Source organism: Mustelus asterias, chromosome 5 (genome assembly GCF_964213995.1).
Source record: "Mustelus asterias chromosome 5, sMusAst1.hap1.1, whole genome shotgun sequence".
Lineage (NCBI taxonomy): Eukaryota > Metazoa > Chordata > Chondrichthyes > Carcharhiniformes > Triakidae > Mustelus > Mustelus asterias.
The window spans coordinates 137,775,201-137,792,031 of record NC_135805.1 but is presented as its reverse complement, the minus strand read 5'-3'; the positions used below and the strand labels follow the sequence as shown (position 1 = coordinate 137,792,031).

The 16,831-nt window shown below is 46.4% G+C and overlaps 1 protein-coding gene across 1 annotated transcript in view; it reads left to right on the top strand.

Annotated features, from left to right (window-relative positions):
• The first annotated feature begins 4,275 nt into the window (after nucleotides 1–4,275).
• The window catches only part of capn9 (calpain 9), a 71,313-nt gene continuing 58,757 nt past the window's right edge, over nucleotides 4,276–16,831 (top strand). The window contains exon 1 of the mRNA XM_078213354.1: nucleotides 4,276–4,562. Within this exon, the coding sequence (XP_078069480.1) occupies nucleotides 4,338–4,562 (225 nt within the window). The 5' untranslated portion in view covers nucleotides 4,276–4,337. The remainder of the gene's footprint in view (nucleotides 4,563–16,831) is intronic.

Genomic DNA, 16,831 nt, shown 5'->3' with positions numbered 1-16,831 from the left:
ACTTCTGTGATGTTGTTTCTATAGAAACACAGAAACTAGAAGCAGGAATAGGCCATTCGACCCTTCGAGCCTGCTCCACCATTCATCTTGATCATGGCTGATCATCGAATTAAATATCCTGATCCCCTCTTCCGCCCCCCCCCCCCCCCATATCCCTTGATCCCTTTGGCCCCAAGAGCTATATCTAATTTCTTCTTGAAATCAGACAATGTTTTGGCCTCAACTACTTTCTGTGGTAGTGAATTCCACACATTCACTGCTCTCTGGGTGAAGAAATTCCTCCTCACCTCAGTTCTAAAATGTTTACCCCTTATCCTCAAACTATCACCCCTAGTTCTAGGCTCCCCCACCAATGGGAACTTCTTTCTGAATGAATTCTGTCTAACTCTGTTATAATTTTATAAGTTTAAGGGATAAATACTGGCCAAGACACCCAGGGAGAATTCCCGTGTTCATCTTTGTCCACCTCTGTGACTTAACATGGGAAAGATTGAAGGGAAGGCAACTGTGACCAGAAACGCATTCGTGAGAATGAATAAAAGTTTAAGTTTATTTATTAGTGAAGCAAGTAGGCTTACATTAATACTGCAATGAAGTTACTGTGAAAATCCCCTAGTCACCACACTCCGGCGCCTGTTCTGGTACACTGAGGGAGAATTTAGCATGGCCAATGCATCTAACCAGCACGTCTTTTGGACTGTGGGAGGAAACCGGAGCACCCGGAGGAAACCCATGCAGACACGGGGAGAACGTACAGACTCTGCACAGACAGTGACCCAAGCCGGGAATTGAACCTGGGCCCCTGGCGCTGTGGGGACAGGTTTGGTTCATAGATAGTACATAGATCAGAGGTTTTAATCTGTGAATCGGCCAACCATTCACAATCCGACTTGGACGCAGCGATGTGAAGCTTAGATGGGGCTGTGGAACATTTGCTTGTCAAGCGATTGCATGATTCGGAAGCAGTACTGAGGGAATGCAGCACTGTTGGAAGAGCCATCTGTCAAATGAGATGTTAAACTGAGGCTCTCCCTACTCTCTCGGGTAGACATAAAAAGGTAAAAGAAAGAAAGACTTGCTGCTTTTCATGATGTCTCAAAACACTTTATAGCCAATGAAGTACTTTTGAAGTCTTGTCACTGTTATAATGTAGGGAATGGGGCCCTCAATATGCACGCAGCAAACTCCCAACAAACAGTGACGTGATAATGAACAGATAACCTGTTTTTGTGATTTTTGGTTAAGGGGTGAATGTTGGCTAGGACGCTAAGGAGATCTCCCCCTCTCTTCTTTAAATAGTGCCCTGGAATCTTTACCATCCAATAGAATAGGCAGAGGAGGCCTCAGTTTAATGCCTCATCCAAAAATAGTGCCTCCAACAGTGCAGCACTCCCTCAGCACTGCACTGGAATATCAGACTTCGTTTTGTTCTCAAGCCCTGGAATGGAACTTGAACCCAGATATAAGAGTGCCTGCACAGTGATTCCCAAAGTGTGGTGTACTTACCCCTGGGGGTATGGCAGATTTCTCTCGGGGGAACTTTACTCTTAATTGTATAATGGCGGACTTTCAGGGATGAAGTTTTTTTTCCTGCCTCCCCCTATCTGTGGGCCAGGGGTTCCGAAACACAAGTGTTCAGGCTAGTGTGCAACCACTTACCTTCCCACCATTCACATCCCCTCCAATCACAAGCTGTTCCTTTCCCATGCTTGCTGCTAATAGGCCCACTCATCGGGTGAAGTTATGCCTATTGGCGTCAAGTGCCGGAGATACAGGGCCTGTGATTGGAGGAGCAGTGGGAAGGTGACTGGCGGTGCCGGGGCCTCAGTGCTGGTGTGGGGGTGGGGAGGGGTGCTGTTGCTGTCCCAAACACAAAGTGGGAGAGGCGACTCCTTGACCTGGGGGTCAGTGATCTCTGGGCAGACATGGCCAACACCCTGGTGGAGCTTGTCTCACAAAGGTAGAAAGGGGCAAGTGGGGGCAGGGGGTTTGGGAGGAAGGGCAGCTGAGTGAGTGAGTGAGTGAGTGAGTGAGTGAGTGAGTAAGTGGGTGAGTGAGTGAGTGAGTGAGTGAGTGAGTAAGTGAGTGAGTGAGTGAGTAAGTGGGTGAGTGAGTGAGTAAGTGGGTGAGTGAGTGAGTAAGTGAGTGAGTGAGTGAGTAAGTGGGTGAGTGAGTGAGTGAGTGAGTGAGTGAGTGAGTAAGTGGGTGAGTGAGTGAGTGAGTGAGTAAGTGAGTGAGTGAGTAAGTGGGTGAGTGAGTGAGTAAGTGGGTGAGTGAGTGAGTGAGTGAGTGAGTGAGTGAGTGGGTGAGTGAGTGAGTGAGTAAGTGAGTGAGTGAGTAAGTGGGTGAGTGAGTGAGTAAGTGGGTGAGTGAGTGAGTGAGTGAGTGAGTGAGTGAGTGAGTGAGTGAGTGAGTAAGTGGGTGAGTGAGTGAGTGAGTAAGTGAGTGAGTGAGTGAGTGAGTAAGTGGGTGGAAGGGGATTTCCTTCTCCCAAATACTTTATGAACAGTATGCTTTGATTGTATAGAATGTAAGAAACAATACTTTTCACTGTATCCCAATGCATGTGACAATAATAAATCAAATCCAAATTATCTTTTTTCTTGCTGCATCAGAAATACTAGAGGAGAGAGAGGAATGAAGTGAATAAATAGTTTCGGGGTGTTGAGGACAAAGCAGTTTCACAGTCGCAGTGAGTTCAGCTTTCTCGCAATTCCAGGCACTCCCACATCTGAGGGACATAGCGGATGGCTCTGTCGGCCCAGTTCTGCTGGTTTTTTTGTTTCTTAGGTGTATTTGAGGTGAGTAAGATATAATCTCAGGCCCTCCCTCCCATACCGTGTTTCTGAATCATTCCGCAGGATTCCCTTTAACCTGTGTTGTGAGATAATAGCCTACTCACTCCATTGCATTTACATGGGACATTCATGTTTCCCAGACCAGAAGCACTAACCCACTTATTAAAATCTGGCCAACATCTCTGCTGTAAGTAGCAGAGGAAAGCAGACTCATATGAACACCGGAGGCATTTGCATATCATTAACCTACTCAGTAGAATTTCAGCGTCTGTATATTTCAGTCACATACACACACTTAAGTAAAGTTTATTTATTAGTCCCAAGTAGGCTTACATTAACACTGCAATGAAGTTACTGTGAAAATCCCCTAGTCGTCACACTCCGGCGCCTGTTTGGGTACACTGAGGGAAAATTTAGCACAGCCAATGCACCTAACCAGCACGTCTTTAGGACTGTGGAAGGAAACCCATGCAGACACGGGGAGAGTGTGCAGACTCTGTACGGACAGTGACCCAAGACGGGAATTGAACCTGGGTCCCTGGCGCTGTGAGGCAGCAGTGCTAACCACTGCGCCTTTCCTTGTACTTGGGGTACAGGGAAATACCACTAGGTTTATAGGGGAATGTCTTAAGTAGAAGCAAAATGCCAGAAATGTGAAATCTTGGAAAAACTTAGCAGGTCTGGCAGTGGAGTGAGAAGCAGAGTTCATTATTCGAGACCAATATGACTTTAGAGAAATAAATGTGTTATTACTGTGGTCCTAAGGTGATAAGGAGGAGTGAGGCAGACTTGACAATGCTTAGCAACAGGAAACCGGGCAGTGGGGAACATGAGGTAGGTCCCAGATCTGGAGATAAAGAACATAGAATCCTTACAGTGCAGAAGGCAGCCATTCAGCTCATCCAGTCTGCGCTGGCTCTCTGACAGAGCAACTTACTCAGGTCCCCTCTTCCCCCTCCCCTTGAGGTAGCAGGGAGAATTGATGGGTGGTGAGCACTGCTGCCTCACAGTTCCAGGGACCGGGTTCGATTCCCGGTTTGTGTCACTGTCTGTGTGGAGTCTGCATGTTCTCCCCGTGTCTGCGTGGGTTTCCTCCGGGTGCTCTGGTTTCCTCCCACAGTCCAAAAGACGTGCAGGTTAGGTGCACTGGCCATGCTAAATTGCCCCTTAGTGTCAGGGGGAATAGCAGGTTAAAACGTGGGGTTACAGAGAGTGTTGTGGGTACAAGCTCGATGGGCAGAATGGCCTCTTTCTGCACTGTAAGGATTCAATGGTGCAGATCTGAGGTTGTGTGACATCTCTTTATGTTGTGAGTCTCTGGTTTCGAGTTCTGTGGAGATGGGTGTGAGAGGGGCAGAGGTTTTGTGGAAGGAGTGCCAGTTTTAGGATTAGCAATGACAGTGGGAGGGGAAGCCAGGTTAGGAGGAGAGGTGTGGTCAGGGGAGAGGGAGGTGGAGCGCTCCAGGAACAGGTAGCACATTCCGGGACAGGTGAAACTTTGTACTGTCTGCTCGGGGACTCGCTCCTGATCTGCCCAACATGTCCTATGTGTTCACTTCGGCCAGCGGGGGGTCCCAGAAGAAGAGAGCGGTGAAAGACCGCGGCACCATGGGGGTGAAGCCCAGAAAACTCACCTACCAGGAGCTGAAAAATCAGTGTCTGCAACAGGGGGTCTTATATGAGGACCCGGAGTTCCCAGCGGATGAATCATCTCTTTTTTACAGCGAGAAACCCGCAGTCACTTTCGAGTGGAAACGGCCAAAAGTGAGTGCTTCTTTTTTGTACATGGGGACTGAGAGCTGTGTACATGAGATCTGAGAGCTGTGTACATGAGATCTGAGAGCTGTGTACATGAGAGCTGTGTACATGAGAGCTGTGTACATGAGATCTGAGAGCTGTGTACATGAGATCTGTGAGCTTGTGTACGTGAGATCTGAGAGCTGTGTACATGGGGACTGGAAGCTGTGTACTGGGGACTGGGAGCTGTGTACATGGGGACTGGGAGCTGTGTACAAGGGGATTGGGAGCTGTGTACACGGGGACGTAGAGCTGTGTACACAGGGAAGGAGAGTTGTGTACATGGAGAACTGAGGGCTGTGTGTATGGAGACTATGTGCCACATATATGGGGTCTGAGTGTTGCACACATGTGAAGAGCTGTGTTCATGGGGACTGGGAGCTGTGTTCTTGGGGACTGGGAGCTGTGTTCTTGGGGACTGGGAGCTGTGTACATGGGGACTGGGAGCTGTGTACATGAGGACTGAGAGCCAGGTATATCGAAACTGAAATTAATTTACACAGTGACTGAGGGCTCCGCACATAACAAACCTCCACCATCGACATCCTTGGGGGAGGAGGGGGGGGGGGGTTACCTTTAAGACTTGATTACCTGTAAAGACTCGCATTCCAACCATTATCTTGTAAATTGAGTTTGTGTCCATATATGCCCTGATGGTGAACACAACGCCTCACTCACTTGATGAAGGAGCGAGACTCCGAAAGCTTGTGCTGCCAAATAAACCTGTTGGACTTTAACCCGGTGTTGTGAGACTTCTTACTGTGCCCACCCCAGTCCAATGCCGACATCTCCACATCGGGGTTACCATTAACCAGAAACTGAACTGGGCAAACCATAGAAATGCTGTGGCTACCAGAGCAAGTCAGAGGCTGAGAATTCTGCAGATTCCCCAAAGCCTGTCCACCACCTACATGACACAAGTCAGGAGTGTGATGGAATATACCCCACTAGCCTAGACCGGTGTAGCTCCAACAACACTCAAGAAACTCAACACCATCTAGGACAAAGCATCCCCGCTTGATTGACACCCCATCCACTACCTTCAACATTCACTCCCTCCACCACTGACGCTCAGTAGCAGCAGTGTGTATCATCTATAAGGTGCACTGCAGAAACACACCAAGGCTCCTTAGAAGCACATTTCAAGCCTGCAACCTCTATTTGGCAAGATGTGGAGATGCCGGCATTGGACTGGGATGGGTACAGTAAGAAGTCTCACAACATCAGGTTAAAGTCCAACAGGTTTATTTGGAATCATGAGCTTTCGGAGCTCTGCTCCTTCATCAAGTGAGTGCAGGAGCAGCACTCTGAAAGTTCGTGATTCTAAATAAACCTGTTGGACTTTAATCTGGTGTTGTGAGACTTCTTACTATATCAAACAAGCACAACAGACAGATGGGAACACCACCACCTGCAAGTTCCTCTGTAAGCTACACAACATCCTGAGCTGCAACTCTTGCTGGGGGAAGGGCAGGGGGGTGGGTCAGTTCGCTCAGTTGGCTAGAAGGTTGGAGCGTGGTGGAGAATAATGCAACGGCATGGGTTTAATCCTTGCACTGGCTGCTGGCTGTGCTGGTTTCTGAAGGGCTACCTCCTTGCCTGCCCTGTGTGTGATGCAAAGTGATGCCCTTCAAGCTGTGTAAACACTTCTCCCTGTAACAGAGAGAGATACCTATGGTCCCTATGGTGGATTATGGCTAATTATCTTCAGCATCGCTGGGGAAATATCCTGAAATTCTCTCCTTAACAACACTGTGGCTGTACCTATACCAGATACACTGCAGTGAATCAAACAGGCAGCTCACCTTCTCGAGGGCAACTGGAGATGAGCAAAATACCCCATGACAGCTTTGTGATTTACTAGAATGAAGAGTTAACCACATTATTATCTGTCTGGAATCACATGTCTGCGGAATAAATTTAAAGAAACTCGGTGTCGAAAACATGGGAACGGAGTTTACAAGAGAATGAAGTCTCCATGTGTATTTGTCATTCAAAACCACGTGTTAACATCTATTAGGGGTGTGCATTGATTTGGCCACTGTGCGTACACATCAGGAGGTGTGAGGGAGTAGGGGAATATCCTCTGTGTACAGGTCGCTGGGCGCTGTCTGCATTGGTTTCTAGGAGCTGGGCGTGTACATGTTCTCCATTCAATCCACTGACACATGTGGCCGCGTTTTTTACTGTGATTGCAGACACATAGCAAGGTGGTTAATTCTTCACCGCTCATCAGATCATTAAATTGTACCAAACCACTGCAGAATAAAACTGAATGGGTTACCTGGCATTGAACTGGGGACCAGATCCGGAAATGACAAAGGCACATCCAGCCCAGTTTATCCCGCATACTCTGCATAGAGGGATGCCCATGAATTAAAAAAAAAATGACATTACAGGTGACCTAAAGGAAAGAACTATTCAAACCCTGTGGGATGGGTGACTGGGTGGAGGTGGGGGTTGGGGAGGGTAGTAGTGATTTGGGAAGGCTGGTGGATGGGAAGAAAAAGCTTTTAAAAAGACCCTTTAAAAGGACAGTCATGCTGATCAAATGTGAAGGTCAGTTGATGAGTAAGGAAATTCCCCTCTGCTGGTTACGACTGGAGGAGGCTGACTGAAAGATTATAGAAGAGGGAAAAAGGAAAAGGCAGTCTTGGAAAAGTAACCAGGATACAAAACTAATACAGTCTCCCTCTTATCGAGACATTTCCCTTATGTTCTGTCCCCCTGCAATCCCCCATTCTCCCTCCTCTCCAAATTAAATCCCTTTCCCATTGAGGCAAAAACCCCTCTCCAACACTGTCCTCTGCTGAAACATCTATGTTCTGGGCCACAGTCCTGTTGAGGCCATTTTCTCTCCCTACCCATGATAGCCATCCTCTCCAGCCTGATTCAAATCCTCTTCCCTTTTCCATGTGCCCTTCCCATGTGACTCTCCTCAATCATTCTCTTTCCTCCAACCCCACCACCCCCAAACCCATTCATTTACAGGATGTAGGCATCGCTGGCTAGGTCAGTATTTATTACTCATCCCTAATTGCCCTTGAGAAGGTGGTGGTGAGTTGCCTTCTTGAATCGCTGTGCTCCATGTGGTTACACCTATGGCGCTATTGATTTTGTAACTGTTTGATACAACTGAGTGGCTTGCTCGGCCATTTCAGGGGGCAGTTAAGAGTCAGCCACATTGCTGTGGCTATGGAGTCACATGTACGCCAGACCAGGTAAAAACGACAGATTTCCTTCCCTAAAGAACATGTGCAAACCACGTGGGTTTTTAATGACAATCAAGAATGGTTTCACAGTCATCATTGGACTTTTAATTCCAGATTTTTATTGAATTCAAATTTCACCATCTGCTGTGGTGGGATTTGAACCTGGGTCCCCAGAGCATTACCCTGACTAAAAGCAAAATACTCTGGATGCTGGAATCGGAAACAAAAAGAGAAAATGCTGGAAAATCTCAGCAGATCTGACAGCTCTGCTCTGACAAAAGGTCATCCAGACTCGAAACGTTGGCTCTATTCTCTCTCCACAGATGCTGTCAGACTGCTGAGATTTTCCAGCATTCTGTTTTTATTGCCCTGAGATCTGGGTTACCGCTATGCCTCCACCTCCCCATCTATATCTCCCACTATCCCCCTATCCTTCACCCCCTCATCCACCTCAGGTTTAATTCCACAAACCCTTCCCTTTAACCCAGTATCATCTGTATACTGCTCTTGATCTTGATTAGTCTGCAAACAACAGACCTCCTACAATACAAATAATGAACAGTGATTTTTACACCACTACAGGTCCATTCACTCCTTAGCTGGCCTTTTACGGTGTGGGCTCTTTGGTTAGCTTCTCTCCCTGACTATGTGCAATACTGACTTGTAACAAACAGACTAGGCTCTGTATGAATCACGAACATTGTGAATATAATATTAAGTACACACAAACTTTGCATTCGCAAACAATAGCACACATGCAGAGGTGCGCCACCCAGCCAATTGTAGGGTGTGACCATCCTCTGGTAAGGGAGGTTCTGTTTTTCACGTTGATGATTTAATTGATAGTAATAGCCTATTTTGGGTAAGCAAAATAATTTATTCAGAACTTGTATTCTATTGGACTGTCCCTGCGACACGGTGGCGCAGTGGTTAGCACTGCTGCCTCACAGCGCCAAGGACCCGGGTTCGATTCCCGGCTTGGGTCACCGTCTGTGCAGTGTTTGCACGTTGTCTGTGTGTGTTTCCTTTGGGAGCTCTGGTTTCCTTCCACAGTCCAAAAGACGTGCTAGTTAGGTGCATTGACCATGCTAAATTCTCCCTCAGTGTACCCGAACAGGTGCCGGAGTGTGGTGGCTAGGGGATTTTCACAGTAACTTAATTGCAGTGTTAATGTAAGCCTACTTGTGACACTAATAAATAAACTTTTAAAAAAAGGAAGACATTCATATGGTTGGTCAGATAGGATATGTTAATTAGATTGATTACGTGAAATTAAATGGAATTAAGAGCTCAAAAAGAGTCCATTCAGCCCAACTGGTCAATTCTGGGTGTTTATGCTCCACATGAGTCTCCCCCCGCGCACCCCCCCCCCCCCCCCCCCCCCCGTCTCACCCTATCAACATATCATCTATTCCATTTTTCCCTTGTGTACGTATCTAGTTTCCCCTTAAATACATCTGATATTTGTTTCAACTATTCCAAACTCCACACTCCTATCACTCTCTGGGTAAATAAGTTTCTCCTGAATTCACTATTAAGTTTATTAGAGACCAACTAATATTCATGGCCCATCAGACAGATAGAAACACTTTCTCCACATCTAGCTGATCAAATCACTTCATAATTTGAAAGACTCCCATCAGGTCCTCCCCCTCAGCCTCCTCTAGTAGAGAAAAGAGCTCCAGCCTGTACGATCTTTCCTGCTCGACATAAACCTCTCAGCTCTGGTGTTAGCTTTATTAGACATTATTAAATAAATCTACATGCAGCTCAAATCAACAACTCCAGCCTCACCCCACTTGAATTGATGAAATTCATATTGTGCAAGCTCGAAATGGGTGAGTCAAAATGATTTGGCATCCATAAGCAATGATATTGTAGATTTTGTCAGCAGCTGGCCAAACTTTCACCCTTCTGGCTGTTACGCAAGTTTGTAAATTAAATTACATAGAATATTCAGCCAAACCGGTCCTTCTGGCTTCAACAAGTCTCCTTCAAGCCTTTCCCATCCAACCTTATTCTTCTTTTCCCATTTCCATCATACACATCTGTTCTTGTTGTTCCCTCTCTCTAATGTAGATCATAAAACCATCAGATGTTGGAGTAGAATTAGGCCATTCGGCCCATCGAGTCTGCTCAGCCATTCAATCTTGGCTGATAAATTTCTCAACCACATTCTACCGCCTGTTCCCCTAACCTTTGATCCCCTTACCAATCAAGGACCTATCTCTGTCTTAAATACACCCAATGACCTGTCCTGCACAGCCTTCTGTGGCAATGAATTCCACAGATTCACCACCCTCTGGCTGAAGAAACTCCTCTTCATCTCAGTTCTAAAGGGTCGTCCCTTTACTCTGAGGCTGTGCCCTCAGCTCTTAGTCCCTCCTGCTAATAGAAACATCTTCTCCATGTCCACTCTATCCAGCCCTTTCAGTATTCTGTAAGTTTCAATGAGATCCCCTCTTCACATCCTTCTAAACTCCATTGAGTACAGGCCCAGAGTCTTCAGATGCTCCTCATACATCAAGCTTTTCACTCCTGGGATCATTCTCATGAAACTCCTCTGGACCCTCTTCAGAGCCAACACACCTTCCTTAGATATGGGAAAGCTATAGTACCTATAAACCTATAGTATAGTACCTATAATATTTGCCTCAACTACACTCTATGGTAAGTGAGTTCCATAATCTCACCACTCTCTGGGTAAAGAATTCCCACTGGATTTCTTGGTGACTAACTTACATTGATGGTCTGGAGTTCTGTATCCACTTTTCAAAATCTTTCATAGCCTTAAAGACTTCCAGGTCACCTCTCGGCCATTTGTTTCAAGCGAGAAGCAACCCAGGAAGAGAGGATCTAAGCATCGTTTCTTGACATTCAATGGCATTGCCATCACTGCATCCCCCACAATGAACATGCTGAGGGGGTTACCATTGACCAGAAACTGAACTGGACAAGCCATATAAATACTGTGGCTACCAGAGCAGATCAGGAGCTAGGAATCTTGTGGTGAGTAGCTCACCTCCTGACTCCCCAAAGCCTGCCCAACACCTACAAGGCACAAGCTAAGAGTATGATGGAATACTCTCCCCAGCGCATAAAATTATGAAGGACCTCGATAGAGTGGACAAGTTTTGAAAAAAAGATTTCATGGGATGTGGTTATTGCTGACGAGGCCAGTATTTGTTATCCATCCCTAATTGCCACAACTGAATAACTTGTTTGGCCATTTGAGGGAGCAATGAGTAGTTAACCACATTGCTGTGGGACTGGAGTCACAGGAGATAGATGCTGGAAAAGGGGGAACTCTTCCAGGTCTGGTAGAACTGAAGTCCGCTTTGTGTACCTTTTAATGTGTTGTAAATAAGTGTTATTGTGCAGGGAATGTAGGAATCAAAAGTTAAAATTGGTACAAGTCCTTTGAAGAAGCTAGTGTCTGCTCTAGTCGGGAGGAATGTGAAGCTTGGTGCCTGAGTTTCTTTTTATTCTTTGATGGGATGTGGGCCAGCACTTGTTGTCCATCCCTAATTTCCCATCCACTGATGTGGGCTTCACTAACAAGGACAACATTTGTTGCCTCTCCATTGAGTAGTCTTTTCTGTGCATTGCTGTGGCTCTGGAGTCGCATGTAGGCCAGACCAGGTAAGGACGGCAGATTTCTTCCCTAAAGGACATGAGTGAACCAGATAGGTTTTTGATCATCTATACTGGTTTCACAGTTACCATTACTGAGACTAACTGCTGTGGTGGGGTTTGAACCAGTGTCCCCAGAGCATTAGCCTGGATCACTAGTCAATGACATTACCACAAAACTGCCATCTCCCCCCCTCGAGTTTTGGAATGAATTTTGAACTCAATAGTGAAGAATTCTATAAATGGAATTGTGTTGAAAGAAATTCCGGGGCAGCATGGTGGCACAGTGGTTAGCACTGCTGCCTCACAGCTCCAGGGACCTGGGTTCGATTCCTGGCTTGGATCACTATCTGTGTGGAGTTTGTACATTCTCCTCGTGTCTATGTGGGTTTCCTCCGGATACTCTGGTTTCCTCCCACAGTCCAAAGGTGTGAGGGTTAGGTTGATTGGACATGCCAGTTTGTCCATAATGTCCCGGGATGTGTAGGTTAGAGGGATTAGCGGGGTAAATCTGTGGGGTTGTGAATAGGGCCTGGCTGGGATTGTTGTCGGTGCAGACTCGATGGGCCGAATGGCCTCCTTCTGCACTGTAGGGTTTCTATGATTCTATGATTTGACGAGTTGGATTGTGTAACATGAGCTTGTTAGAGACAAGGATCTGATTTTGTGGTTGTTACAACTCATGTTTAAGGAAATAGAATCCCTACAGTGCAGAAGGAGGCCATTTGGCCCATTGACTCTCCGAAACAGCATCGTACCACCTCCCCTCTCCACCCACCCTATCTCCATGCACAAGATGGAGAAAGCAGTCTGATCACATCGGCGTTCCACCAGCAGGGTGTGGGGTGGAGTTAAGTTAAAATTCCTGTCAGCCGCTGTATAATCACCAGCCCAGGGGCCAGCACTTGGTTCAAGGACACTCGTACCTCTTTGCTTGACGTGAGGTTTGGGTGATAGCCTCACTCTGAAACTTGCCAGTTCTGGTTGGATGTTTCTCTAGGAGGTTTCACCTTGTGACCTCCCGTCCCTTCCATTGGAATGGGAACAGAATCTCTGGCAGATTTTTGTGGGGTGAGTTTTGAGGCTGTAAAATTCCCTGGCTGGCCTTCCCACCGCTCTCCCATCCGCCCTCTAACGGCCCATAATTTTTCATGGGGGCGTGTGAGGTCTAGGCCTGTCAGAGCCCAAATTGAGGCTCTGTTAGGAGCTGCATACCAATATTCAGATGATGGGGGCAGTTCAGGGGGAGTGGAGAGGTCTGACATGTAACCCTGCTAAGGCCTTGGACAGGAGAAGTGGGGTGGGGGACAGGGGGGAGCCTCTCTTAAAGCCTTCCATATTGCATGCCTCTTCCAAGCTCTGCTGCTATGGATGATTCCTCCCCTCACCCCTAGCCCCCTCGCCACTCTGACCCCCACCTCGGCCTCACCATCAAGGCCCTCGCTCCTCTTTCCCCAACTGGTTTTCCCATGGGTATTTTTGTCGCAGAGGTGCGAGAGATCAATCATTGATTCCTAGAGACTCCAGGTCAATCCCAAAGGATTGGGAATTCTATTTATCTCTCCGGAATAGGAATCCCATTATCCTGACTGGAATCCATAATCAGGCCAATTGTGGATGGAGTAAAGTTCCAAAATTCAGAGCAAAATGGGGCACACTGGTAAAAGGCAAGGTGGTCCCAGCAACTGGACACTAGATTCTGCAGCATTAGTCAGGCAGTCACAGGGTGAAACCAGAAACACTAAGGGCAGCTCATAGGGTCGGCTAGATATAGCACTTGGGGCAAATGGGATCAAAGGTTACTGGGAGGAAGCAGAATTAGGCTATTGAGTTAGACGATCAGCCATGATCATGATGAATGGTGGAGCAGGCTCAAAGGGCCGAATGGCCTCCTCCTGCTCTCATGTTTCTATGTTTCTATGTCCTGTGCCCTGCTTGATTCCAGAGCTCCTGTATAAACGCAGCTTTGGTCTGTAAAGCAGAATGAATGGCGGGTGTGATTTAGTTATCTATGGAATTTACACCGGTCCGGTATCACTGCATTCCTTAGCCGAGATTCATGGGTGGAGTGAGGGAGGGACTGGGGCACAGTCAGTATTTCTACCAAATCTTCATTCTATAGCACTGAATCAGCTAACTAAACAGGCTCCGAGCAGTTTGATCAGCTGTAGCTCAGTGCAGAGCACCCTCACCTCTGAGCCAGGATTCAGGGGCCAGGTGAGCTCTAATACAAAGGCCCTGTTCGAGGCCTATGGCTGTATATTGAAGAAGAGCAGGGGAGTTCTCTCCAGGTCAATATGTATCCCTTAACCAGCTTGAAGTGGGGAATTCTGTACTCGGTGGCCGGCATGTTTTTCGAAAAGATTAAAAAGTAACTCTATTTAATATTTTTCGCGAAGGTAAATGAAATTCAGGTTTAAAACGTAATAAATTTATTTTCCAAAACTAGTTTTGTTATAAAACATATAAACAGTACAAAGAACAAAGACATACATTAGACAGATACAATACTTCAGTCAGATTGCCAGAGTACTACTAAGTCTTCCAAAGATCCCAACCTTGTGCCAAAATTCAAACATAATTATACCTTTCTTTCTTATCTAAGTCTTTAGCTTAATTCAATTTCATTGCATGTTAAATTGTCAGTCTTTATCATGTCTTAGTCAATTGCAATACGCCACCCAACATAGTGACATTTCTATTGGTCCATCCCGATATCTGATTCCCACCTATTTGGCACAATCGGAAGATGCCACTCCTTTCTTGTATTACCTGTGACATAAATACCAAAGCGTCTTGATAATATCAAATCCAGGGCCCTTGGATCTGACGCTATCTTATGCTTGTTAATTAACTCTATTATATTCTAAATTCAATGTTGCATTGTTTGTTCTTATATTGAACCATTATGTTAAGCAGATCATGAACATTTAAATTCCATAACTGCCGCTTCTGCATTCTTTAACTAAATGCCTGGAATATTTGCAGTGTTAGCATTTTTACTGAGTGGCACAGACATGTTAAATTTTAGTTAATATATGTTATTTACAAAATGTGCGGGTTAGGTTGATTGGCCATGCTAAATTGCCCCTTAGTGTCCTGGATGCGTAGGTTAGAGGGATTAGTGGGGTAAATATGTGGGGTTATGGGGATAGGGCCTGGGTGGGATTGTTGTCGGTGCAGGCTCGATGGGCTGAATGGCCTCCTTCTGCACTGTAGGATTCTATGATTCTATGTTTTCTCAGTTGAATAAAAATACTTCACAGTCATAATATATATTTTCACTTCAATTAAATGCATTCACACATGACTAAAAACCACTGATATCTAATATTGAGTAAAAATCATTTTAACTCTTCCCTCCCCATGTGTTACTGAAACTAAACCTATGTTATCCTCTTAGCTAACTTAGAATCTCCTTCTATGCAGCTAAAACAGATTATCTGATCATTTGTATCGGTGGGAGCTTGCTGTGCACAAATTGGCTGCTGTGACTGGTACAGCAGTGATTATCCTTAAAAAAAACTGCTTAGTTGCTTGCAAAGCACTTTGGGAAGTCTTCACTTGGTCAAAGGTGCTCAAGAGTAGTCACTGCTGTCATGTTAAAAGTGCAGCCACCAATTTGCGCACAACAAAACTCCCACAAACAGCAATGACCAGATCATCTTGTTATTTTTGTGTGAAGTTGGCTGAGGGGTAAATATTGGCTGGGATACTGGGGAGAACTCCCCTGCTCTCCTTTGAAATAGTGCCATGGGATCTTTTACATCCACCAGAGCAGATAGGGCCTCATCCGAAAGTTGGAATCTCCGACAGTGCAGCACTCCCTCAGTGCGGCACTTGAGTGTCAGTTTTAGTTCCTCAAGCTTGGCGTAACGCCATCTTGTCTCCTCCAGACACAATGAAGTCTATGGTGGGAGGGCCAGTGGACAGCCTTCTCATCCCGTCACCAGCTGAGGCTCTAAAGTGGGAAATTAATGTGCACCTAAGGGCCTTATCCCAGCACTGCTGTTACGAATCCAACAGTAGGCAGGGGCACTCATCAAGCTGGGAGCGTGGCACGCAAACTTTAGTGTGGTTGCTCGCGGGCTCCCAGGGTGAGGATCCCTCGTTTAAAGGCACTCAGTGCCTGATTGAGGGAACTATTGTGTAAAGAGGTGAGGGGGTGGGGGTGGCACCACTGGAAGTCAACACCTCCCCACCCCCCGAACTTCATAGAAGAGTCATAGAATCCCTCCAGTGCAGAAGGAGACCATTCAGCCCATCAAGTCTGCAGTGACTCTCCAACAGAGCACCCACTCAGGCCCTATCCCCATAACCCCATGTATTTACTCCACTAATCCCCCTAACCTACACATCTTGGCACACCAAGGGGCAATTTAGCATGACCAATTCACTGAGTCTGCACATTTTTGGACACTAAGGGGCAATTTAGCATGGCCAATCCACCTAACTCGCACATCTTTGGAATGTGGAAGGTAACTGGAGCACCCAGAGGAAACCCACGCAGACACGGGGAGAACGTGCAGACTCCGCACTGACAGTGACCCAAGCCGGGAATCGAACCCAGATCCCTGGTGCTGTGAGGCAACAGTGCTAACCACTGTATCACCATGCCCACCAATACACTTTGCCCCCCTGAAAGGCAGAATCCTTGGGCATTTTCTCACTGCTGTTTATGAAACCTTGCTGTATGCAAATTGGCTGTCTCCGCCTGTGACTACATTTTAAAAGTACTTTGTCGGCTGTGAAGTGCTTTGGTGTGTCCTGGGAGATGGTGAAAGTTGTGACAGAAAAGCAAGTTCTTTCTTTATCTTTCCTATTCGTTCAGGTATGTGAATAAAACGCATTTGTTTTGTGGTGGGTGAGGAGATAATAAAGTCCATTGTGCTTCATAACTGCCCTATTCAGGCCACATATTGTGCAATAGGTCTCCCTTTGTGAGATGTAATGTTCCAGCCAAATTTACTGTGGGTGTGGGTGGCAAGGGTGGGGTCGGGTGGTGGGCCTTTTGGGGAGGGGAAGAAGTTAAGATGCAGAAATAGTCCAACCTGTTGCTATGGAAACAAGTAGTGAGTTACTTTCTGGGTGGAGTTGGTGACTAATCAGCTGAGCTATCATAGCCAGTCCTTGCTTGTTTGAGAACCAGTTTAGCAGTAATTTTATCCTTAGGTTCTGGGTATTATGTGAACATCTGCTGCCAAATTCAGTCCTATTTCTAGTCCTCGGAATATCACCCGGAAATAAACTAAGAGGCCAACCTTTTGGCTAAGTTCAAGTGTAGTATCTGGCCTTGCAATTGGTCTTGGCCAATGAGGTTACACTGAGGCTTCACCTGAAGCAATTTTTTAAAGCCACATGCTATTGGATCGGCAAGGTGGCATAGTGGTT